This window comes from Carcharodon carcharias, chromosome 2 (assembly GCF_017639515.1).
Source record: "Carcharodon carcharias isolate sCarCar2 chromosome 2, sCarCar2.pri, whole genome shotgun sequence".
In the NCBI taxonomy this organism is placed as follows: Eukaryota; Metazoa; Chordata; class Chondrichthyes; order Lamniformes; family Lamnidae; genus Carcharodon; species Carcharodon carcharias.
The window spans coordinates 154,524,686-154,552,301 of NC_054468.1; the positions used below are offsets into that span (position 1 = coordinate 154,524,686).

The 27,616-nt window shown below is 40.2% G+C and overlaps 1 protein-coding gene across 2 annotated transcripts in view; it reads left to right on the top strand.

The window, feature by feature from the left end:
* Nucleotides 1–27,616, top strand: part of fndc1 (fibronectin type III domain containing 1) — a 286,089-nt gene that overhangs the window by 83,003 nt on the left and 175,470 nt on the right. For both annotated transcript variants that reach the window (XM_041182867.1, XM_041182868.1), the window contains one exon: nucleotides 23,702–23,770. In XM_041182867.1, coding sequence (XP_041038801.1) covers nucleotides 23,702–23,770 — 69 coding nt within the window. The remainder of the gene's footprint in view (nucleotides 1–23,701; nucleotides 23,771–27,616) is intronic.

Below are 27,616 nucleotides of genomic sequence, written 5' to 3' on the forward strand. Positions count from 1 at the left end.
AAGCATCTTGGACTATTGTTAATACCATTTTGTGAAGCTATGAGAGCACACAAGTTATGAAAGCAAAATTTGAACAGCAGAAATCATTGTGTCTCTGTAGTCATGCTACGTTTCTAGCTCGTGCAATTGAAAGCAGTTGATTCAACAGTATCCTTTTGGTTTTCACTTATGAATTAATCTTCATGGTATCAGTTGACTCCAGCTCTAAGAGAGCTACTTTTTTATGAAGAATATTATTGAAGTAGAAGATGCCATTGAGACCAAAGGCTGAAATTTGGGACATGATGTCATTCTCTGCTGTCGAATGCTGGGAAGGTCCATTATTAGTCTTTGGATCCTCTAAGAGATCTATAGAAACTGGAAGGATTCCAGCAATAGTCAACCAGACCATCACCCATACTAAACTGTTTTTGACACTTGAATATCGCGATCATTATGTCTACTTTATCATTCATTAGTTGCTCTGAGTCAGTTGAATAACATTCGCATCCACTGCCATGATAATCTTGTGTGATACAGTGCACGTGGACCTTTTCAAATGGATTAGCAACCATGAACATCCGCCCCACTCCCCAAATCTAAATTGACATATTATATAAAATATAAGTGGTGCATGTAAACAGTGTTTTAATGTCTTGAAGAAAAGAATAATTTACTTGCATTTAACAGTGGAATGGGAATGCCTGCTTTTCACTGCAGAGTCTGGAGAGAGCGTTAGGGGAGCAGGGAGAAGAGTAGGAGCATTATGGAAACAGAACATAGTCTTCAATACACAATGGGGACTGCTGAGCACATAGAAAACAGGAATCGGAAGAGAGCAGGAACATGGGTGCAGAGCAAGAGCAGATCAAAGTATGTCTCCATCCACTGCTTACTCTTGACCATAGAATACTGGGCAGGCACTCACTCCTAATGCTGGCTGTCTGTTGTGGACCCCCCCCCCCCCCCCCCGCCGCCGAAGGTCTTTGTGGAACCTAGTTTGAGGATGACTTACTTTGCCATTCTTGTGCGAGACCAGCAGCATCCCTTCATTGTGCTTAATTATGGTGTCCCAGCTCCAGTGTAATTCCCAGTGAAGGAGACCTTGATTTAAAGATTTAATCCCAGAGATTCAAGTAGTCGTATGGATAGAACTTGACAACATAAAATGGTAAATTGTACATGATTGTTTTATGGTGATACATACTATTCCCACTAGTGAAAAATATTGGACATAAAAATGTGTATTTATAAAAAGTGCACGTTAAAAAGTTATTAGTTTGACTTGAAATATTTATCTGATTTGAGTGTCATTGAATAAAGGCACATCGAAGCTTTTTGTCTTGCACTTATCAGGGCATTTGCAAGAATACTAAGGCTAGAATTTTTACCTTGATGGGCGGGCGGGCCCCACTGGCTCGGCAGTGGGTGGGCAGCTGAACTCCGCTGCCGAAACGGGGCTCGCCGCCATTTTGAGTGGGCAGGCCAATTAAGGCCCGCCTAGCAGCCTGCCCGACAGGAAGCACTATGCGCCTCCTGTGCGGGGGGTGGGAGAGGGAGGGATTCCCCATCTGTCAAAGTGCGTTCTTCTGCGCATGTGTGCGAAAGAGCGCACATCTCCCTGAGGCAAAGTGCTGTCTCAGGGACATTACTGACAGTATAAAAATCTTTAAAAATAGAAAAATATTAAAATTATTAACATGTCTCCCTCATGTGACAATGTCACATGAGATAGGACATGTTAATAAGAAGTACATAAACTTTATTGAACTTTTTAAAAACAGACATGAAACCTCATCCTGCCAGTGGATGAGGTTTCATGTATATCAGGAGCCCGCTGGGGCTCCTGGCCTGCCCGCCAGCCTTAAGGTTGGACGGACAGGGCATTTATCAAGCTTAATTATCCTGTCAATGGCCTTCATTGGCCCCCAAATCGCCAACTGGAAAATTCTGCCCCAAATGTAAAGGGAAATATCTCAGTCTCCTCCAGAGGTTCCTGGCATCACAGATGCCAGTCTTCAGCCAATTCGACTCACTCCATGTGATGTCAAGAAACCACTGAAGGCACTGGATACTGCAAAGGCTATGGGCTCTGACAATATTCTGGTAATAGTACTGAAGACTTGAGCTCCAGAACTTGCCGCACTCCTTCAAGGCCACATTTGACCCAGTATGGCAACAAGGAGCCCTAGCAAAACTAGAGTCAATGGGAATCGGGGAAAACTCTCTGCTGGTTGGAGTCATGCCTAGCATAAAAGAAGATGGTTGTGGCTGTTGGAGGTCAGTCATCTCAGCTCCAGGACATCACTGCAGGAGTTCCTCAGGGTAGTGTCCTTGGCCCAAAGATCTTCAGCTGCTTCATCAATGACCTTCCTTCCATCATAAAGCCAGAAGTGGGGATGTTCGCTGATGATTGCACAATGTTCAGCACTATTCGCGACCCCTCAGATACTGAAGCAGTCCATGTCTAAATGCAGCATGACCTGGACAATATCCAGGCTTGGGCTGACAAATGGCAAGTAACATTCACGCCACACAAGTGCCAGGCAATGACCATCTCCAACAGGAGAGAATCCAACTATCGCCCCTTGATGTTCAAAGGCATTACCATCACTGAATCTCCCACTATCAATGTCCTGGGGGCTACCGTTGACCAGAAACTGAACTGGACTAGCCATATAAATACTGTGGCTATAAGAGCAGGTCAGAGGCTAGGAATCCTGTGACAAGTAACTCATCTCCAGACTCCCCAAAGCCTGTCCACCATCTACAAGGCACAAGTCAGGAGTGTGATGGAATATTCCCCATTTGCCTGGATGAGTGCAGCACCCACAACACTCAAGAAACTTGATACCGTTCAGGCCAAAGCAGCCCGCTTGATAGGCACCACATCCACAAACATTCACTCTCTCCAACACTGACACACAGATGCACTGCAGGAATTCACCATGGCTCCTTGGACAGCAATTTCCAAACCATGACTGCTACCATCTAGAAGGACAAGGGCAGCAGACACATAGAAGCATCACCGCCTGGAAGTTCCCCTCCAAGTCATTCACCATTCTGACTTAGAAATAGATCGCCGTTCTTTCACTCGCTGGGTCAAAATCCTGGAACTCCCTTCCCAACAGCATTGTGGGTGTACCTACACCACATGGACTACAGCAGTTCAAGAAGGCAGCCCCCCACCGCCACCTCAAGGGCAATTAGGGATGGTCAATAAATGCTGGCCCAGCCAGTGAAACCCACATCCCATGAATGAATAAAAAAACCCCCAACAATTTATACTTCATGAAATGGAGAAGTCAAATTAGCTTGCTTTCCTCCACGTGTTAATTGAGAAATCTGCCAGCGGGTTCTCTACTATGGTCTACCGCAAGCCAACCTTCACTGGTCAATGTACACGTTGGGAATCCTATAGTTCCACGCATTATGGATTGGTCTTATTGGCAATCTCATAAGTAGGGCCCAAGCTTGATGCTGAAGTAAGGTGCATCAAAGCTATTCTGTGAGATAATGGCTACCCTGATCAGATCATTGCTTGCTGCTTATTGCGCAAACTCATGAATGGGCTTAAGGCTGCCACTGTCGTTTCTGAAAAGGGCCCAGTCGACCTCAGTTTACCCTGGAAGGGTAAGGTATCTCAAAAATTTGAATAACAGGTGAAGCTAGCTGTTTCATGCTGCTAATATGCTGTAGCAGTATGGTGTTCGCCATTAAGCTAAAAGCATGTTCTGCCTATCACACAAATGAGTAATGGGTTTTATGAACTTCAGTGCCAGTGTGATGCAAGGTATGTAGGCCTCATGTCTCAAAGACTGGTGGATCATATCAAACAGCATGTTTTCTCAGCTTTTTGCAAAAGGCAAGGTACAAACCATACCCAACCAGACCGCGCTTGAAAAGCTCAAAACAGTGTCCAATATTAGATGTGATTCCGCAATTGGACATTTGCTAAATAATCCTGTGTGTACTAAGAATTGCGCTGACAACCAATTTAAGATTATCAGTCGGGCTCGCAATGTGGCGCATTTACACATGATAGAAACTACACATATTAATAAACTGAGCTCTGTTTTTTGCAGACATAAAAAACATGTATACACATTGTGCCTGTTTCAACTGAACAAAATGGGCAACAGCCATTCTCTGGTTCATTCCCCAGGTAAATGTATTGACCAATCAGAGTCAACCTGCCAGGTTTGAATTTAAAAAAAGCTTGCAGTTAATGGTCACTAATCAGTCAATTGTTACATTCTCCATGGTAACGCCTACACCAATCAGAGTCCACTTGCCAACCAATCAACAATCTCTTCTCATGAAGTATAAATTGTTGTTCCTTATGGATTTGGTATTCTTGCAAATTGTCCTGATGAGTGCAAGGCGAAAAGCTTCGACATGTCTTTTTTCAGCGATACTCAAGTTCTGTACTACCAAATGACTACTTATCTGATTCTTAAGGTAAATAAGATTTACCTTCATTTCAGTCTTAAGATCTTTTTTCTTCCATGGAAATTTATTTTCATAAATTTGAAACCTGGAATGTATTTCTGGTCAGTCCTAACATGCCACTCTTGTAGTTCTTGGAATATCATCGAATCATAGAAATTTGCAGTGCAGAGGAGGCCATTTGGCCTATTGTCCTCACGGGCCAATGTGTAACCATCCAACCTAATCCCACTTTCCAGCTGTTGCTCTGTTGCTTCAAGCACATAGTCAGTATTTTTAAAAACATTATGATGGTTTCTTCCTCCACTTCCCTTTCAGGCAGTTAGTTCCAGACTGCTACCACTTTCTATCTCTTATCCTAAATCTATGCCCCCAGTTATGGACAACTCAACCTATAGGACCTTTTCTATCCACTCTATCTAAACCCGTCATAATTTTGCACACATCAACTAGGCCCCCCTTCACCCCGGCCTCCTCTGCTCCAAAGAAAATACCCTGGCGTATTCATTCCTCAAAATGAAAATGCTCTGGTCCTCTTAAATCTCCTGTTCAGTTGTCTGGTACCACATATGTAGCCAGGGGGGTTGAAAAATGATGGCCAGAACCTCCGCTATTTCTTCTCCAGTATCTTAGGCTGTCAAGAGAAGCATTTTGTCCGGGCCTGGGAGGTATCCACTTTCAAAGATGTTTAATCCTTTAATGCTCACTTTTTCACTGTTAATTTCTTCTAATATTTCACACTGCTCTTCCCTGATTGCAAAGTCTGTATCTCCCTCTCTTTTATGAAAACAGACTTGAAGTATTCATTAAGAGCCATACCAGCGTCCTCCAAACACAGTTATCCTCTTACTCTGTATGTATTTATAAAAAAAAACTTTGGGTTTCCCTTGATTTTACTTTCAAACATTTTTTCATGCCCTCTTTTTCCTTTTTAATTTCATCCTCCCCTTTTTATACTCTTAAGTTTTCTGCACCACTGAGCCCTTGGTATCTGCCATAAGTTTCTCTTTTTGTTTTAAATTTATCCTCCTTTATGCCCCTTGACATCTCAAGGCTCTGGATTTGTTAATCCCATCCATTTTTTAAGGGAACGTGCTTGCTCTGAATCCTTGCTATCTTTTTTCTTGAATACCTCCCATGGATCTGCCACTGATTTGCCTTCATAGAACTGTTTCCGACCACTTTACCTAGAATTGAAAATACTGTTTGAAAGTAAGTTAGTTCCAGATTAGTGGGAGGCATTCAAGGAAGAAATAGGGAGGGTTCAAAGCAAGCGTGTTCAATATCCAATTATCTTTAGTGCTCTGAAGAAGAGTCATACAGACTCGAAACATTAACCCTGTTTCTTTCTTCACAGATGCTGTCAGACTTGCTGAGCTTTTCCAGCATTTTCTGTCTTTGTTTCAGATGTCCAGCATCCGCAGTATTTTGTTTTTATCTTTAGTGCCTCATGGATTCTGCTTTACTTCTGGCATTTGCAAATGTGAAAGTGTTATGCATGCATTAATTTCAAAAATCTCCTTCAGATAAGTGCTGTAATATAATGCAGTGTCTGAGAGCTGCACAAAGTGTACTACATAACTGTGTTGGAGAGAATCTTCAGTCTATGGGCATGACCCATCCAAATGTAACAGAATGTGAGGCAAATATTTTATTATAAATTCTGTCAATTGCCAAAAAATAAGTTAGCTTGAATTGTTTGTGGGTGAAAACCAGTGGTACACTCCTGTCATAACTTGCAATGGAAGGACCACGAGTTAGGCTGGAAGTCAGTTATGAGGCCTAACTGAAGGTCCATTTAAGTTGTTGCCTGGACCCATGAAGCTTGAAAAAATGTTGTCCTTTTCATTTTTCAATAATAATTCATTTTTAGTTAATTATCATCAAGTATCCCTGTATTGGGATGTCCCAGCTAGAATAAATGGAGCATGACCACTTGGACTGCCAATTCCCAGGTATCTTTAAGTGGTGAGGAGAAAGCATAGCTACTGATGGGACCACTTATTATTTTAGTTTGTTCATACCATGTATTTACCAATGAAAACATGAGAGGTTCTTGGCTCAGAGTGGAAACTGATATGATTTTTAGGCACAATTCTCTCCTCTCCATTCTTTTCTCCTTCTCCTCTTGAAGACAGTCTCATGCTGGTTCTGGTTCAAAGGGCACTGGTGCATGCCAGCCATGCTGATTCCTCATTTCTTATTAATTTTAGTGGAAATTTGAGCAAATCAGCGTGCTTAGTTGAAGAAGCCTTGGTCACTTTAAGCTTCTTATGGTATAGTCCATCTTTACCTTTGGGATCAGACTTGTTGCTTATCCTACTCCCTATTGAATTCATCCATCTCTGATTTTGGATATGGTGACCAAAATTGTAAACAATGCAATGTAAACTCATAAGCTCATATTCACAGGGGGAGGCCATTGGGTTCATTGCGTCTGTGATGGTTCTTTGAAAGAGCTATACAATTAGCCCAGTTCTTTGCCCTATTCCTATAGCTCTGCATTTTTCTTTATTCTTTTCAAGTATATTTCCACCTCCCTTTTGAAAGTTACTGTGGAACCTGGCAAACCACTCTTTCAGACAACGCATTCCATGTTGTCCTAATACAATGAGCAAAAAGGTTTGTCATCTCCTTCACCACTCTTCTCTGCTCTTTTGCCAATTTTCTTAAATCTGTGTCCTTCAGTTAATGACCCAGTGGAAATGTTCTCTCCGTTTGCATTGCATAATTTTGAATACAAGTATTAAACCTTCCATTTATCTTCTTAGCTCTTAGACCAATCCCACCTTCTCTCATCACTAAGTAACTGAATTCCTTCACTCCTGGTATCATTCTGGTAGATTTCCTCTGCACCCTCTCCAAAACTTTTCCAAACTGTGATGCCCAGAGCTGGGAATGCTATTTTAGATTAGAACCTCACTTTCTTGCTTTTTGGAGGTCCCCAGGAAAGGACTCCATGCAAGGAGTTCCCTGGGAAATTTCAACTTCTGATGGGCAATTAGCTTGCTTCTGGAACCCTCCAAAAAAGTCTCCAACTTTGAGTTAGCCATGATCTTATTGAATGGTGGAGCAGGCTCAAGGGGCAGAATGGTCTTCTCCTGTTCCTATTTCTTATGTTCTTATGAGTCAGTCGGAGACTTCAGAGGTTTTGACTCACTTACCTGGATAGGAATATTAGGAAAAAACATAACCAGCTCCTGGGTAACTATACAACTGACCACCCAACCTGACTCCTCCCCCTACATCCCCAACCCTCACAATCAGTCACCTGAACATATACATGATGAAAATTCTGTCCATACATTTTTTTTTCTTTAATAACGGAAACTCATCCCACGCTTCGATGAGGTTTCATCAAAAATGCAGAGTCCACCCGGCAGATTCGATCATCTGCCAACCGTAAGGTTGGATGGACCACGGAAAGTCAGGGACAACTGGAACTTTAACAACTTTAATTGTCGGCGGGTACGCTTACGACACTTGTGTGCCCACCGGCTGAAATTTCACGCAAGCAGGGGAGGATGTTGGGATGCTTGCCCAAGGTCATCTCGTGTGATTTCTCGCATGATTGGGTCAGGCGAGCACCCGCACGCTGACCTTAAAATTCTGCCCAATGTAAAATTCTAAAGGCTTCTTTACAGCAAGGTTATTAATTAGCCCTTTGTCATTTCTCTTGTTGGAGCTGGTCATAGCTTGCCACTTCTGTAGCACCTGTGTTACTTTCCAGCTCTTGCTGCATGTGGACATAGACTGCTTTAGAAACAGTCAGTGGACCACTTGGCCCAAGTTTTAACATTTGATCTTTCTTTTCTTTCATGGCTTTAGGTTTTTAATGTCTATCTGGAAAGAATGTGCAGGATTACAGGGAGAAGGAGGGGGAACGACAGTAGGCGAATTGCTCATTTGGATAGCTGGTGCAGACATGACAGGCCAAATGGCCTCTTCCTGTGTTGTAACAAATCTGTAAATCCACAAAAGATATTTTGGCTAAGCAAAGATCTGAGTTGTCTTTCTCCTGTTTAAACACAGGATTATGGTTCCCCTTCATTGCTTTAAGAATCTTGTTGAGATTATGTTTATGTTCTGACAAAAATTCTTAATATTCTTTTTTAATTACCTGTTGCAGTTTTCTGCATTCTTTGTTTATGTTTTTCTTCTTCCCCTTTAATACAAACTTTGTCTGATTCTTTCTGATCGAGAGCCACAGCTGCTGCCTTTTGGAGTTTCATATTCCGCTTTAGAACTTTAATGTAGTCTCATAATTCCACTGCATCAGCATTAGCTATGAATAAGTCCTTTGACTTCAAAGCACTGCCTTTCTTTAGTTGTCCATCAGCCTGGAGCACTGCTGTTGTGTTCTGTTTTGACACTTGTGACTTAAAAGATCTGCAGGTACATTCAAAGCAGACAGATTCAGTTTGTTTGCATTTGACTTTAACTCCTTGTTGCCAGTCAGAGGTTTCACAGCTTCTTTACTTTTAAAAGTCTGAACTTTTGGTCTTTGGCATCATTAGTCGAAACAGTGCTTTCTACAGCTGGATTACAAATAGTTCCTATTTCTTTGATTACATTGTCGATTTCAGTGGACTTGTCTCCTGTCCCAGGAGATGGCAATACCTTGTCCCTCTCAAGGTCATTTCCTAGTATGAAATCGACCTTATTAATAGGCAATTCAGTCACTATTCCAACAATAACAGATCTATTGATTAAAGCACAGTTTAAATTCACATTACACAATGGGACAGATAAACAATTTCCATCAATACCCTGTGTCAATATATTTCTATTTAGTGAACTGTCTGGGGAAATGTTCACATCTTTTGCTCACGTTAAGCTTTGAACCAAACCTGTATCCCTAAGGGTAATCTTTTTGCGTTCAAGTTACTGCACCCTCAAAAGTAAAATTCTCATAACCTCTTATGTTCCCCTCACACCCACTGTAAATATATCAGATGTAATTGGTTTTCACCAGCTCCCCCTAATGATACAACATTCTCTGCAGAAACACCAGACACACACTCAAAAGCTGTGGGCTTTTGTCTTTGCTTCCAGCAGTCTGCTTTTACATGTCCTGTCTCATGACAATAAGAATAAGTTCATCTTCTTGAATCATCCCTATTCTCTGCAGGAGCATTTATCCTTTCATTTTTGCCATCCCCTCATAATCACTAGTATCCTGCTCATTATTGGCTTGTTTATCTCTCCAGCTTCAGTGTGGATTGCAAATACTTGGGTGTTTGTGGGATATCTCATAACCGTCAGCTAAAACTGCAGTGTCCCTTAATTTAGAAACTTTATGGTCTTCTTGTGGGGACCTGATTTCTAAAGGAATACTGTTTTTAAACTTTTCCAGTAAGAACCACTCCAATGTTTTCAAAATCTTGCTCCGACTTTACCGACCTACACCATCGATCAAAGATCATCTCTTTTTCTCTACCAAATTCCACAAACGTTTGATTCTGTCTCTTCCTCAAGCTTCTGAATTTTTATCTAGAATCAGTTCATACATAGTGAGCATAGCAGTCTTAACTGTCATAATCTGTAGACTGTTCATCAGAAATAGTTGAGTAAACTTCCAATGCTTTTTCATACCGAAAGACTGGGTAATAGGATTGTCCAAATTTCTTGTGGCCATTGTAACTTTGTAGCAATTTTCTGAAATGATACCAAATAGATTTCAACTCCTTCCTCACTGAATTTAGGCACTAGGTGCATATTCCTTGTTCATTCAAAGCCAGGAATCTTCATAAAAGTTCCCTGTTGCCCCCTGTTGATGTAATCGAAGCGCCTCTCTGTCCAGTTCAAATATTCTCACTTCTCTTGAAACTTTAATTCAAGCTTTTGCCTTTCCCTTTTCTTTATTTTTCCCTCTTTCTTTTCTTTCCAGTTCAAACTTCTTTTCATTTCTTTCATTCTCAAACTCAAATTTAAAATTTATTTTTCGAATTCAAATTGCTTTTTCTGGAATTGAATCCCAGATTACTCAATCTGCGTTTTATCTGGATTACCTTTTCCTACCTCAACATTCAAATGTTGAGCCAATACTTCAACTATTTCTACATTCATAGCTCCTACTTTTAACTATTTCCAACTTTTCTGCCACTGCTTTTAAAGTAGCTTTTGTCAGTTGTTGCAAGGCACTCATGGACAAATCCTCTTTTTTGAGGAAATCTTCAGCAATAGACAGCCATTTTTAACTTTCCAATGAATGCAGCAAAAGTCACTGAAATCTTGTTTTCATAAACAAAGGCCATATCCACTATAGATGTGTATTTGAAATCCTGCAAAGAGCCCTCAGTTTTGTTATGGTCTCCATTCAGACCAATAACGTTTAAAAAGAAAATTGAACTTCCAGTTGATAGCTGAAAGAATGACATGTCAAGGATTTCACATTTTAATACTTTTACTATAACAAATCATTATATCATAAAAAAGTTTATGGCACAGAAAGAGGCCACTTGGCCCATCATGTTTGTACCGGCTGAAAAACAAGCCATCCAGCCTAACCCCACTTCCCAGCATTTCGTCCGTAGCCCGCTTATGGCACTTGAGGTGCATATCCAGACACCTTTTAAATGAGTTGAGGGTTTCTGCCTCTATTACCCTTTCAGGCTGTGAATTCCAGACACCTATCACCCACTGGTTGAAAAAAATGTTTCCTCATCTCCCCTTTAATTTTTCTACAAATGACTTTAAATTTATGCCCTAGTCACTGATCTCTCTGCTAAGGTAAATAGACCCTTCCTATCCACTCTTTGCAGGCTCCTCACAATTTTGTACATCTCAATCAAATCTCCCCTGAGCATCCTCTGTTTCAAGGAGAGTAACCCCAGCCAATCCAATCTTCTCTCTTAGCTGCATTTTTCCAGTCTTGGCAATATCCTCATAAATGTACTCTGTACCCTCACTAATGCAATCTGTAATGAGGTGACCAGAACTGCACACAGTACTCAAATTGTGGCCTAACTAATGTTTTATATAGTTCCAGCATAACCTCCCTGCTTTATATTCTATACCTCAGCTAAAAAAGTAAAGGATTCCTTATGCCTCCTTAACTATCTCATCAACCTGTCCTGTTGCCTTTAATGATCTATGGAAATTCACTCCAAGGTCCCTCACTTCTTCTACACCTCTCAGTTTGCTCCCTTTTATTGTGTTTTCCCTTGCCTGTTTGATCTCCCCAAATGCATCACCTCATACTTCTCTAGGTTGAATTCCATTTGTCACTTTTCTGACCACCTGACCAGTCCATTGATATCTTCCTGCAGCCTACAGCTGTCCTCCTTGCTATCAACCACACCGCCAATTTTTGTACCATCTGCAAAGTCCTTGATGATTCCCCCTACATTTATGACCAAATCATTAATATATACCACAAAAAGCAGGGGTCCTGGTACTGACCCCTCTGGAACCCCACTGGAATCAGCCTTCCAGTCACAAAGACATCCATCAACAATTGCCCTTTGTTTCCTGCCCCGAGCCAATTTTATATCCAGCTTGCTACATTCCCTTGGATCCCATGGGCTTTTATTTTTAACCAGTCTTCCATGTGGGACCTTGTCAAAAACCTTGCTAAAATCCATGCAGAGCACATCAACTGCACTACCCTCATCAATCCTCCTAGCTACTTGCTCAAAAAATTCAATCAAATTAGTCAGGTATGACCTTCCCTTAACAAATCCATACTGATTATCCTTGATTAGTCTGTGCCTTACTAAATGACAGTTTATCTTATCTCTCAGAACTTATTCTAATAATTTGCTCACTATTGAGGTTAAACTGACTATCCTGAATTATTCAGTCTGTCCCTCATTCCCTTTTTTAGCAAAGGTACAACATTAGCAGTCCTCCAATCCTTGACATCATATGTGTATCCCATGAGGATTGGAAAATTATGGTCAGACCTTCTGGAATGTCCTTCCTGGCTTTTAATAGTCTGGGGCACATTTCATCTGAACCTGGTGGTTTATCCACTTGTTATCCATCGTTTATGCTAACAAGGATGCTAATTGCTTTAATACTTCAACTCTCCCTGTTTATCACACCTAATACTTCACACTCCTCCTTAACTACAATACATGTATTGCCCCTGCCCCCCGCCTTTGGTGAAGATGAATGCAAAGTAATCAGTAAGAACCATATCCTCGTTCTCTGCCTCCACACATAGGTTACCTTTAAAGTCTTTCATGAGCTCTACTCTTTCCTTGGTTATCCTCTTACTCTTAATGTGTTGATAAAACATCTTTGGGTTCTCCTTGATTTTATTTCCTGAAATTCTTTCATGCCCTCTCTTTGCTTTCCTAATTTCTTTTTGATTTCACCCCTCCACTTTCTATACTCCTCTTGGCTTTCTGTAGTTTGAGTTCTCGGTGTCGGACATAAGCTTTCCTTTTCTGCCTTATCTTACCCTGTAAGCTCCTTGACATCCAGGGGGCTCTAGATTTGGCTGTTCCACCCTTTTTCTTTGTGGGAACATGTTTACTCTGAAACCTTTGAATGACTCCGACTATCCTGACATGGATCTACCTTCAAGTAATTGTTTCCAGTCCATTTTTGCTAAATCACTCCTCAGCTTATTAAAATTGGTCTTGCCCCAATTTAGAACTTTAACTCCTGTTCTATTTTTGCCCTTTTCCTTATGTTAAAACTAACTGAATTACAATCATTACCACCAAACTACTAGTCCTTCCACTTGCCCAGCTTAATTTCCTAAAACTAAGTCCAGAACTGCACCCTTTCTTGTTGGACTTGCTACATACTGGCCAAAAAAATTCTCTTGAATGCACCTTAAGAATTCTGTTCACTCCATTCCCTTCACAGTGAAACTACCCCAGTTCATATTGGGATAGTTAAAGTCCCATATTATTACTGTCCTACTGTTTTTGCAGTTCTCAGAGATTTGCCTACATATTTGCTCTTCTATCTCCCTCTGACTGTTTGGGGGTCTTTAGCATACTCCCAGCAGTGTGACTGCCCCTTCTTTTTTTGTTCCTTAGCTCAATCCATATTGCCTCATTTGATGATTCCTCTAACAAATCATCTCTCCTTACAGCTGCAATTGTTTCTTTGACCAATATTTGACCCGCCTCCCCACACCTTTTTTTATTTCCCTTTCTATCTCATCTGAAAACCCTGTAATCAGGAATGTTGAGCTGCCATTCCAGTCCCTCTTTAAGCCATATTTCTATAATAACTATGATATAATACTGCCATGTTTCTGTCTGTGCCCTCAGCTCATCTGCTTTATTTACTATAATCCTTGCAATGAAGTATATACCCTTGAGCACTGCCAAACGATTTTATTTTTTAACCTTTGTTTCCTCTGCCTTCCAGACTCATCCACTAAGTTTCTGCTTTTCATTTTAATTTCTGACTTTTGTCCAAACGGAATCGATGCTCTGGCCCCCACCCCCCTGTCAAACTAGTTTAAACCATCCCCAACAGCACCGACTATGCACTAACCAAATGACTAAAAGCAAAATTGTCATTTAGTAGTACAGAATCTGAGTATCCCTGGAAAAAAAACAGACATGACAAAGCCTTTTGCTTGCATTCATTTGCAAGAATACCAAATCCAAAAGGAACAACAATTTATACTTCATGAGAAGAGAGTGCTGATTGTTTGGCAAGTGGGCTCTGATTGGTGTAGGCATCACCATGGAGAATGCACCAGTTAACTGTTGACTGATCGTTAAGTGCCAAGCTTTGTTTAAATTCAAATCAAGCAGGTTGACTCTGATTGGTCAAGGCATTGCCCTGGGGAATGAATGGCTGTTGCCTATTTTGTTCAGTTGAAACAGGTGTAATGCATGTACATATGTTCTGTCTGCAAAGAACAGGGCTTAGTGTATTAATATATGTAGCTTCCAGCACATGTAAGTGCACCACCACACTGCGAGCCCAACTGATCATCCTAAACTGGTTGTCAGAGTAATTCTTAGAACACTCAGGATTGTTTAACAAATGTTGTCCAATCGCGGAATCACTTCTAAGATAAAAGCAAAAATACTGCAGATGCTGGAAATCTAAAATAAATACAGAAAATGCTGGAAAAACTCAGGCCTAACGGCATCTGTGGGGAGAAAACAGGGTTAATGTTTCGAGTCCATATGACTCTTCTTTAAAGCTGCACACATTAACTCTGTTTCTCTCTCCACAGATGCTGTCAGACCTGCTGAGTTTTTCCAGCATTTTTTGTTTTTACTATGGAATCACAGCTCATGTTGGACACATTAAACTCTTTTAAAAAGTACCTGGATCTGCACCTAAAGTGCTGTAAGCTGCAGGGCTACGGGCTGGGTGCAGGAAGATGGGATTAGAAAGGGCACCTTGGTGTCTTCGAGCTGGCATGGACAAAATGGGCCAAATAGCCATCTTCTGTGCTGTAACTTTTCTATGGTTCTATTATGTTTTGTGTTTGGCAAGCACATACTGGTTGGGTACGGTCTGTACTTTGCCTGTTGGGAACAGCCGAAAGGACATGTTGTTTGATACAATCCGCCAGTCTTTGGGATGCCTGGTCTACATACCTAGCATCATATCGACACCGAAATTCATACATCACATTACTCTGCCTATCACACAAATGATAGTACACAATCTTCAAATAAATGTTTTGGAATGTTCCCCTACATCAAAGGTGCTACATGAATTCATGCTTGATCTTTCCTGGAAATGCAATAATGTTGGTCAGATTCACGGGGCAAACCTCAAAGTCTGCAAAATATGCCTGCTAAACTGTACCCTTGAGGCAGAACTGCCTTGACTTCTGTTGAAATTCATCTGTGCAGCATAAAGCCTTAGCCAGTTCCTTTTGAATGTTTGTAGCAAATCTACTCTCATAGTATGTGTCAGCAATTTTCAGAGGTTGAAGCCATTTAACATCTTACCATTTAACCTATTCCTATTCTTTTTTTCTTTTGTGCTTATGTCCCCGGTTCCCCCTAATCTATCTAGCTCACAAACCTTTCCTTGTAGACCAATTCTAATCCTTTCACTATTTAAAAACACTAATCACATTACTTTGAAGCCTATGCTTTTCTGAAAGTCAGCCTATTAGCCTCAAATGCATCTTTTTAATGGCCACCATGTTCTCTCACATGCAGGAGGACTAAAACTGGGTACCACATTCTAGATGTGATCTAATCTAGGAACATAGGAACAAGAGTAAACTATGTAGTCATTATTTGCTTACTGGATACTTGGCTTCCAGTCAAGCAGCTCAATTTTAAAATTTTCATTCTTCTTTTCAAATTGCTCCATGGCTTCCCCACTTCCTATCTCTCTAAACTCCTCCAGCCCCATAATTCCCACCAAGATAACTGTGTTCATCTGTGTGTAGTAACTTTGATCAAATCACTCCTTAGCCTTCTAAATTCCAGAGGATACAACCCTGGTTGTGTAATCCCTCTTCATAAATTAACCCTCGTCATCCAGGTATCATTCTGGTAAACTTATACAATACTCCTTCCAAGGCCAATATAGCCTTCCTAGGTCGTAGTGCCCAGAACCGAATTAAGGACAGGGGCTTACGAAATTAATCAGGATGTTCAGGGATCAGTGATGGAGGCATCACTGTTTATAGTGTAAAGAAAAGATTCAGAGCTGAAGTCAAAGAACAAGACTGTCCAGAACTCCTCATGTTACACCAGCCGTGATCTAACCAGGGCTTTGTATAGCTATACTTTATATTCCAATCCTCTAGAAACGAAGGCCAACATTCTGTTAGTCTATGATTATTTTCTAAGCCTGTTCCTGAAATTTTAACGAACTATGTATCTAGACCTCAAATCTCTTTTGGACCTCCACTGTTTCTAGCTTTTCATCATTTTGAAAGTACTCTGTTCTATCTTTTTTTTTGATTTGCATCACCTTATGTTTTCCTACATTGAAATCCATTTGCCACAATTTTGCCCATTCAATTAACCTATTGATTTATTTTTTCTTACATAAAATATACAGCACAGAAACAATGCAGAAATATTTGTCCCAGCCAGTCCATTCTGACATTTATGCATTCCTCACCTAACTATCAGCATAACTCTATATTCCCTTTCCCCTCATATCCTTGTCTCACGTCCACTTAAGTACAACTATATAAAAACAAAAAACTGCGGTTGCTGGAAATCCAAAACAAAAACAGAATTACCTGGAAAAACTCAGCAGGTCTTACAGCATCAGCGGAGAAGAAAAGAGTTGACGTTTCGAGTCCTCATGATCCTTCAACAGAACTAGGTGAATCCAAGGAAAGGGGTGAAATATAAGCTGGTTTAAGGTGTGTGGGGCCGGTGGGGGGGGGGGGGTTGGGGAGCCGGTGGGGGGTGCGGTGGTTGGGTGGGAAGAGCCACTTCTCTCAACTACTTCCACATTCTCATCACTCTGAGTAAAGAATTCCCTTCTAGATCACCTATTTGATTTCTTGAATATCTTGTTTTGATGGCCTTTAGTTTTACTCTTCCCTGCAATTGGAAACACAATCTCTGTGCCCGTTCTATCAAAATATTTAATAATTTTGAATACCTCAATTAGGTCACTCTCAGCCACATAAGAAACCCAGCCTGTTCATCCAGTCATGATATGTATAACCTTACAGTTCTGACATTACCCTTGCAAATCTTTTTTGCGTCCCCTCTAGTGCCTCTATATCCTTTTTATAATGTGTCCGGAACTGTACACCGTCTCCTAAATGTGGCTGAAACAAGGCTCAATACAAGTTTAGCATAACTTCTCTAACTTTTCAATTTTATCCATCAAGGCTTCCTTTCATTATGACTTTATTCACCTGTGTCATAATTAATGTAATTGTGAAAAACTTTTTGCACTGATTTTGATATGCATTGCAAGTTTATTTTTTACTTCCTTTCTGGAGCTCTAACTACGTGTTTTGTCACTTTGTTCTGCTCTTTGTATCTGTTCCATATGCCAGAATCTGTGCTTTTTTTTTGCAGTTTTGTATGCTTTTACTTTTAGTTTTATGTTGTCTCTGTCCTCTTTATTTGTCTGTGGCTTTTTGTTTGGCACTTGGGTTCTTGCCCATTTGGGACATAAACTGCTTCCATATCATGTTAAATTCTTCATTAAACACCTCCCAATATCTTCTGCCCTTCCCCACTCCCTTAAGTTGAAGGTTCACAGACTTGAATTGATATTGTGGGCAACTGGTTTTGTTGTTCACCACCAGATCTGGCTGGACCACATTAAGCACTATTGGGTTTTTCTCTCATCTGCGAAAACAGCTCACTATTCCAGCATGCAAATGTAACCCTTGGCTTCTTTCCTGTACCACAAGCCATCAACTTAAACCCCCCTCCCCTGTCTCCTCCACCCTCACCACCAACAAGTGTGTGGAACTCATGGATTTCCTTGTCACCAAGATTAAGACCATCTAATCAGCTGCCGCCTTCTAGTTCCCTCCCTTCCCCTAACTCACTAGGCCAAACATCCTCCAAGGCTCCCCCTTGCCACTGCCCTGAACATGTATCTCTCTCTTTCTCTTTCCCATCTCCCCTCATACTCTCTCCAAGCTCATCCTGACCTGAGATCCATCACCTGCTCTCTCACCCTTATTTCCACTAAAGCACTGACCACCCAATTTCCCCTCCTCGCTCCCATGTTGGCTGACATTGTTAATGATTCCCTTGCCTCAGATTCTGTCTCTCTTTCCTTCAAGCCTGCTGTCATCACCTTGTTCTTCAAAAAAACAAATCTTTGTCCCCTCCATTCTTGCAAACTATCACCCATCTCAAACCCCGCTTTCTTCTCCAAAGCCTTTAAATGTGTTGTTGCCTGCTGTTTCCATCTTTCTTGGAACTCCATGTTGGAATCCCTCCAATCAGGTTTCTGCTCTGCAGTAGTATAGAAATGGCTCTTACCAAAGTCACAAATGACATCCAATATGGTTGTGACAAAAGGAAACTATCCCTCCACACCCTCCTCAACCCGTCTGTAGCCTTTAAGACCAACAATCTTCCCACCCTCCTCCAATGCCTCTCTCTTGCTGTCCAGGTGGGACTGCACTTGTCTGATTCCAATCTTATCTATTTAATCGTAGCCAGAGAATTGCCATAAATGGCTCATTCTGTTCCCATTTCTGCATTAGTACATCTGGTGTCCCAAGGTTCTATCTATTCTTGGTCCACTCCAGTTCCTCATAGACACGCTGCCCCTCAGTGACATAATCTGAAAACACAACACCAGTTTCTAGATGGACACTGACTACCCCCAGATTTACTTCGCCACCCTTCTCAACCTTTCTGTTTTTAAGTTGTCAGACTGCTTATTCAACATCCAGTATTAGATGAGCAGAAATTTCCTTCAATTAAACATGGGAAGATTGAAGCCAACATGTTCAGTCCCCACTATAAAATGATTCCTCACCATCAACTCCACTCCTTTCCCTGGCAATTGCTCACAACCTTGGTATCATATTTGACCTCAAGATGGGCTTCCAACGACATCTGCTCTGTCACTAAAACTATTTCCAACTCTAACTTTGCCTGACTCTGCCCCTGCATCAGCAGCTGAAACTCTCATCCATGCCTTTGTTATATCCAGACAGTTTACCCTCCATAAACTCGAGGTCACCCAAAGCTCTACTGCCTATGCCCAAACTTATACCAAATCTCATTCACCCATCACCCCTATGCTTATTGACCTACATAGGCTCCTGTTTAAACAGTGCCTCTATTTTAAATTCTCATCCTTCTTTCAAATCCCTCCATGTCCTCATCCTTTGCTATTTCTGTAAGCTCTTTCAGCCTCACAACCCTCTGAGATAAATGTGCTTCTCTAATTCCAGCTTCTTAAGCATCCTGATTTTAATAACTTCAATAACTTCAATAAACTTCCAGAACCATGAGTTCTGGAAATTCCTCCCTAAACCTCTCCACCTCATTTTCCTCTTTTAAGGCTCTCCTTAAATCCAACCTCATTGACCAAGTTTTTGGTCATCTGATGTATATCTCCTTATGTGGTTCAATGTCACTTTGTTTTCAGTATCTCTGTGAGGTGTCTTGGGACATTTCATTACGATAAAGGCATTATATAAATACAAGTTGTTTATTAACAAACTTTCACAGTTTGCCGTCTCTGTCTCATTGCATGGAAGTCATCCTAAATCTAGAATCAATGACTGTTTCTCACTTTCAAACATTATGTTGAACTTGATCAAAATATGATTGTTATTAGATAAATGTTCACACACCATTAGGTTGTTAACTAAATCCAGCTCATTGCTAACCCTAATATGGCATCCCCTCTTGTTGGTTCTAGGACATATTGCTGCAGACAACTATGCCAGACGCACTCAAGAACTTCACTAACTTTCTGACATGTGCTAGTCTGCTTATTCTGAGCTGTAGGAAATCTAAATCCCCCATTAAGACCTTTCTGCCTTTGCCCTACGTTTATCTAATCCCTATGTAATCTACCTTTCACAGCTGCTATAGTGGGTGAATACATAATTCCTATTAAAGTCTTAAATCTTCTTCCGAATCTTAATTCTAACCATAAATTCTCCACTGCCTGCTGTTATATCCTCTCTTATCATTTGAAGTGATTTAATCCTTGACTCTAAGGCTACTCTTCCTCCATTTACATTTTCCCTATCTTTCCTGTAGGCCTTGTAACCCGGGGCTGATTCTTCCCCTTCGGGGATGATGTTGAAGGGCGGGCGCGCACAGGTGCGCTTCTGATCGGCGCCCCCAATTGGGAGCATGGCACCATTTTACGTGGGCACTTCCTGTGTGGGCAGGGGGGGAATTCCAAAACTTAGAGTGCGCTCTTTTGCACTTGCGCATGAAAGACAATGTCACATGAGTTGGGACGTGGACATAATTTTCACAAAAACTTTACTAAAATTTTTAAAAACCTATATGAAACCTCATCCCGCCCATGGATGATGATTCATGCTTTTTCTAGTTCCCGCTGGGGCTCCTGGCCTGCCCACCAACCTTAAGGTTGGACGGGCAGGTCCTTTAATTACTTAATTGTCTCTGTCAATGGCCTCAATGGCGCATTGACAGGTCAGCGGGCACGCAGCTGATTTCACTGTGCCCCCGCCTACCTGAAAATTTAAATGGGGCGTGGTGACGTCAGGAGTTCTGCCTGATGTCACTGTGCGTTATTTTACGCATCGGCGCGCGGGCCCTGCCCCCACTCGCCGACGCGTAAAATCCTGCCCCTGGTCTATTTAGTTCCCCGTCCTGGCTGTCTTGCAAGCATGTCTCAGTAACGGCTGCCTTATCCTCCAAGTTGAATTTGCTGTCCATTGAGTTTGTTCCTGAGACAACATGCATTTATATAAAGAACATTCATTTGGGCCACATACTCCCAAGTTGTCCTTCTGCTCTAGTGTTTTGCTCACTTGTTTTTTTTCTCTCCTGGTTTCATTACTTTACATCTTCTGTTTTCCCTTTACCTGTCATGCTAAAGCACAATTTCTGACTGTTACTCTATTCTCTTCTTCTTTGTTTTTGAATTATTATTTATATTAATGTTTCCACCTAAGCCCTAGGCCTTCAGCAATGAAATATAATATTCCTTTGTCTGCATTTAAGTGTCCTGGCAATAAAGCCAAACATCCTGTTTACTTTCGTAATAGCCTTGTAAGATTGCTCATGGCCTTAATGAATCATGCACAGTATCTTCCATGTCCTTCTTCTCACTTAGCAGCCTTGAGAGCACAACCCTACATAGTTCATGCTTAGAATTGTCCTATCCTAGAGCATCTCACTACACATGATTATATATCAGACAGAAATTGTCTCCAATGTATTAATATGTAAATGATGGACACACAATACAAAATGTGACTCCTGTGGAACAGGTGGTTCAGTAATGTACCTCAGATTGTACTCAAATTTGGGCTGATATTTACAATTTCACATGATAATGAAGAGTAGAGTATTCATAGAAGGCATATGGTTAAAGGGTAAAATTTTAGGTGCAGAATCCAAATAGACCACATTGAGGGTCATTGACGCAGTTGGAATGTTATTGTCGAAAACATCAACTAAGTTTCCAAAGTAACTCAAGTGCCTGAGGACAGTTAAAAGCCCACTAACAACTGGAAATTTAGAACTTGGCACAATAAAACTGCATTTAACAATAAAAAGAAAGTCACACACATTCTGATGTGCCAACTCAATATGGGTAGCTGCAATATGGAACATGGAGCAGACACATCCTGTGACTCCCAATGATTCAGTGGTGAGTGATAAAAGGGGTTTATCAAACCCACGTTTTATTGCTACATATCTTATAGTCTCCACCAAACATTGTGTAAGAAAAAATCATTTGTACAGCCTTTAAGCACATATAAATATTTATAGACCATAACTTACTACTTTTGGATTAGTTCAACATTGTCAGCTTTCACATGTTCAAAAATTTCCAAAGTCCAGTTCTGATCTCACCGTGCAAGTTAATTAGCATCCAACATAAATTAAATGAAAGTCTTGCCCTTTTATTTCCACAGATGATTCTTCCACATCAACAATATTGGGGTCAAATAGCAGCAAGCCATTATGATCTTGGAGGAGTTGTCTGCCAAAGATGAAGAACTGATGTGGCTATGGAAAGGGTGGAGATTGAAGGGGTCAGAACATGAGCCTAGAATGTAAATACACAAGTGGGATATCTCCACTTGTAGGTATCAACAGAAATAATTGGGATAATTCAGCCACTGGTAATCTATATGACAATACTGGAAGGAGAGTGCAAAACATTAACAAAATTTTTATAACCATAGGCTGTAGTTGTCATAGCATAGTATCCTGCTCACGCTTGTAAGTCCACTGCTCCCCTTTACAGTATGTGGAGCTTTTCCATGAACACCTCCTTTGCAACAGATGTAAAATCACCTTACGGGGGAGGAAAGCAATGTGACCTATATACCTCTCTATTTGGAAATTTTCAAGTATTTAACATGATGATTTCTTGGAAATCTCCTCAAAAAAGAGATGTGTGAAATCTGAAAAGGGTCAACAAAAATAGTGTACTTACTGCAGATATGATTTTCTAAATTTATCTCTGCTCTCAAAATTAATGTCACACAATTACATGTACAGCTCATGGCAATTTTGATGTCTAGGTAGCAATATTTTAGCACTTGAAAGTACTAGATTCATATGTTACTTGACATTCAATATTTATTTTAAATGTTTTGTAGCTAATCAGTAAAAGTACAATCCAGATATAGGTAAATTCTGTTTGGAACAAATTATTTTATTAATCACTTCTTTATCATCTCTCTCTCTCTCTGCTATGATACTTTTCTTTGTGCATTTTGGATATAAGTTGCAAATAAACTCCCAACCTAATACTTCAACCTGATGCTTATTTAAAAGGTTCCAAAATCATTTGTCACTTGTTTTCTTCTTTTACACTCTTGCTTCCACACCTTTAAATATTAGAGTTCTATGTATAACTTTGAATTGCAACATTTTGTAAATAAATATTACTTTCATAACCACAAATTTACATAAGGAGATGTTAAGATACTGCTTTCATATTGCTCAGTGATGTAGTGAGATGTATTGTAAAATTTTGACAGTCTAATATAAGCAAGATTTACTGTTTTGCCACGACTTATATTGGTAAAATACATTATTATATGAGTGCTATGTATAAAATACATTTGTCAACTCTGATGAGAATGTGGTGGGATTAATCACAATTTATCCCATGTGATTTTTTTTCGCTCTACCCAAACAATTATGGATTTTTTCCCCCCCAATTGTCACTCCAGTTTTCTGAAGACACCGACTCCTGCTGGTTCATGTCTTCAGGTTATTTAACTGTTAGGAGCAATATTGCCAAGACAAAACTTGTTTTCATCTAATGTCCATGTACATGTTTGCACACTTTTCAGCAAGGTCACTGTAAGGTAATGGATGGGGTCGACTGGTCAATTTTACCCACCTTCCCTCCTAGCCCAGGGGTACTAAGGGCACCTCAAATGTTGCTCTGGTTGTCATCAGCTAACAATGCAAAGTAGTGAATACAACCTTGAATCTGGGGTTTCCCCTATCAAACCAATTAATGTTTTTATTCCATAGGCCATTGTAAAAAGCCCTAAATGGTATATTTAATCATTGGGAGCCAAGTAGTAATACCTCAAAGAAGCAGTAACATTCAAGTTGCTATGTTACAATGGGTGCAAAGTGAATGATGAAGTTATGGACTGTTAGAAATTCATATTATAAAACTCTCACAGAATATAGAGTCCCTTTTTGTAACAAAAGGCTGCATTATTTTCTTTTGTTTACAGGGAGAGAATGGATCAAATTAGACGGGATTTCTGATATGAGTCCACAAATTCTCAATGGAACTATCACAGGTGCGTTCACAAGTAATTTTACCCCAGGCTGGGATTAAAAACAGAAGTTGCTTGTGAGAGGGATTATTTTGAATATATAATGGATCAGTTTTAGTATTACATAGCGTAGTTGCTTGAGCATTTTCCGATTTGATTTCATTTAATTGACATCTGAGAGGCAACCTGGAAATTATCTTATCTTATTATTAATAGACAACAATTCTGGAAGGTTTGCTCTCGCTTGCAGCTGTAACAGAAATTGTAATTTTGTGATCATGGTTGTAAAACTTCCACTTTTACTCTCAATCTTTTAGTTTGCCCTTGGCACACCATTTCCTAACTCTTTGAACACTGTTATGACCCTGTTAAGAGCCGCTAATGTTTAAAGAAGAAATCTAAACAACCTGCAATTAGCCAGCGGAACTACACCACAAGATTTCATGTTTTTTTAACAAAAGCAAATTTTGTTTTATATATATTTATATATACATACATGCAGAGAGAAATTAAACAAAGCAAACACCACTAACTTAACACGATAGCTTATAAGGACTTGTGCTATAAATTCAGTTGTATGTTTTACTCCCACCACTGCTGACCCCATCACCCCCAGGAAGAATTCCCTTATCTTGCAAAATCTTGAAAGTTCATTTATTTTTCCTGGGACCAAGCCAAAAGGTGTGCCACAGCCCTCTTGAAATTTCTTTAATTCTCCTTAGTATTCTAGCTATTCCTTAAGGCACCAATTACATGGGAATCCTTCCATTAGGTTTTGGCTAAATGGTCCTCCAATTTTCTTTGAAGATCTCATGATTGTGCACTCTTCAGCTTGGTGTTCTGGCATTGGACCGTCTATGTATGTTTTTTCCCCCAGTCTGTTCCCACAGCTTCTGTATAGTTCTTTCAATGCTAACTATTCAAGCTGACTGCACTCTGCCACAAGGCTCTTATGAGGACCACTGTCAATTTCTTCCATCAGCTGCAAGCTAGAGCAAATCTTCCAGTTGCTTTTCCTGAGAAAACAAAATCTGAACTGAACAGCCTGCTTCTGTCAGCAAACATAAACCAAAGAACCTTCCACTTCCGCATCCTGTCTCCACAGTGATGTGGCAAACAGAAAAGTAAACAAATAATTTTACTTTTCTAGTAATTATGGTTTTATTTAGTGTGCAATGTACCTTTAAGAATAATATTTGTTAAGGAAGATCACATGATCTGTAGTAACCAATGGGAGAGTAACGTGGGCTTCCTCAGCAGTAATGTAGAGATAGTAGTGTAGAGTAGTTTGAAGTGAAAGCACACTTGTAATTGCTGCTGAGTACCTTTGTAAATAAACTTAGGGAAGAATCTTCCTTCTGTTGGGGGTTAAGTTCAGGAGTAGGTGCGATTGGCACCCCTGACCGGGGGCGCGCCGCCATTTTACGTGGGCAGGCCGATTAAGGCCTGCCCAGCGTGACATCCATCAGGAAGTGCTTTGCGTTCCCTGTGTGGGTGGGGGTGGGGGGGGGGCCAGATTCCCTAAGCCATGAGTGCGCTCTTTCGCGCATGCAGGCGAAATAGCGCACTCATCTCCCTGAGGCTAAGTTTAAAATTTTAAAATGGTACATGTAAAGAAATGAAATTTCCCTGACATGCCCCGTCATGTGACACTGTCACATGAGTTGGGACATGTCCATCACTTTTAAGTAAGCTTTTATTAAATTTTTAAAAACCTACATGAAACCTCATCCTTCCAGTGGATGGGGTTTCATGCTTTTTCTGAAGCCCACCAAGGCTCCTGGCCTGCCTGCCAACCTTAATGTTGGACGGGCAGGTCTATTAACTAGTCTAATTACTTTTTAAATGGCCTCAGTTGGCCGTTGACCAGTTGGCACAGCTGCTTCGACTGAGCCACCGCCGATCTAAAAATTGAAATGACATGGGGCAACATCGGGATTTCCGCCCGACATCATCCCGTGCCATTTTACACGTCAGTGAGCGAGCTTGGCCCCCCCACTTGCCGACCTCAATATCCTGCCTTTAAAGTTTCCACCACCTAAAGTTTCCACCTAAGAAGCATTTGCTGATCAACTCTATCAATAGTACCAACTCGGCCACCTCTCACAACAACATTCCATGCTACCTTTTGATTCTGTAACCCATATTAATAATATATATTTCTAATGCATTTTTATTACTCTGTCTCCCAGAATTTCAGACCCTATTGAGGAACTCTCTTGTTTACAACCTGCTTTTACCTTATTTTGACCTGGGAACAACATACATAATAAAAATCTTTTATTGAATGAAGGGCAGATCTAATGGCTCTATTATGCTAAGATAGAAGGCACCCTATTATTTATTTATTTCACAACTCTACACATGACTTTGTAAGATAAACATAGGTTTTACTTTTTAACTGTAATTAACTCCAAGCTTGTTTGAATTGTATTTACTTGGGGCTTGCTTATAAGTTTCTCAATCAAATGTTCCCATTTATCTACAGCTACAACTTTAATTCCTAAAACTAAAAGTTATATCCTAAAACATATGAATTATGCACTAGAAATTTGCAACAATGCTCACGTGTCCCTACCAATATTCCTTGAAAGGCAGGGAGGACTGTGCAGTCGTACCCCTGGAAAACCTTGGCAAATATATCCAGCTGCTGCTTGGTTTGTTACAGTCCTGAATAACTGCCCTGTATTTAAACCTATTTATTGAATCAGTACCTTCTATTTGCATTAAGTCCTGATGCAGCCTCTACTTACCCTCCAGGTTGATTTCCCATCCAGTGGATAGCGGAATCATGTCAATATACTTCTATCAGATATTCTGTTCCATTACTCAGGAATTATCATGCTTGAATGATAACTTTTCCCCTTGACTCCCAGCTTCAGTCTGAGCTCCTTCTGCTGCTTTAAAATTGTGGATTGCTCAGTAGGAAGGATACAGGGAAAGAAAATTTAAAATCAAAAGCATTTGAGAAAATGTATTTGTAAATGCCAGCTGATTTGGGAGAATTGGGGTTGATGATTTTCCTCAAATTCAGAAGTTGTGGAGTGCTCGGGTGAATTTTTTTTTTAATATGTGAACTGCTTTTCACTAAACTTGTATGGTAAATAACTGTTAAAGTTACACGTTAAAAGTAAATTGCATATAATATGGAAAATACGGGTTTGATACACAAAAGGATGTGTTCATTCTTTGGGATGACTTTTAAGTAGTGCACATTGCTATTTCACTGCTATACACAGCGTAAACAAACTCAATATCTTATGCATTTTAGGTTAGAGAAAACATCAGATCAAAAGCTGTTCATCTGTTTTGAATCTTTGTAGTATAAGACATAAGATTTCCTCTGCACTGCGTAGTTTAATCATAAACACATTCTTGAAAAATGTGTTAATGATTTTCCTGCACATAACATAGTACAAATCTCCCCTTCCCCCTCCTTGACATTATCATGTATTGAAAGTGGACCTTCAACCAAAATATTTAAATTTTGAAAGCTGACTCTCTTTTAATAAATCCATTGGGATTCTTTTTAATTGATTGCACTAAAAATGTTCTGCTTTCATGTTTATTTATTTAAAATGATCTTAATTAAATTGCAAATTTGTTAAAAAGTTATAAAGCAGAACTATGGATGAACAGCCACTTGGTGAGGGAAGGGAAGGTTAAAACGACAAATGATCAACTTTTTTGATGGGTAATGATGTTACGTGCTGTTTTAGGAAATTAGGGAATTAGATGTGTACATAACGAGGGTAATTCAATATTGCTGAAGAAAAGAAACATGCTGTCAATGCTCTTTGTCTTATGAATCTGTCCTGATGAATGCAAGAATACCAAATCTCAAAGGGAAGAACAATTTATATTGCATGA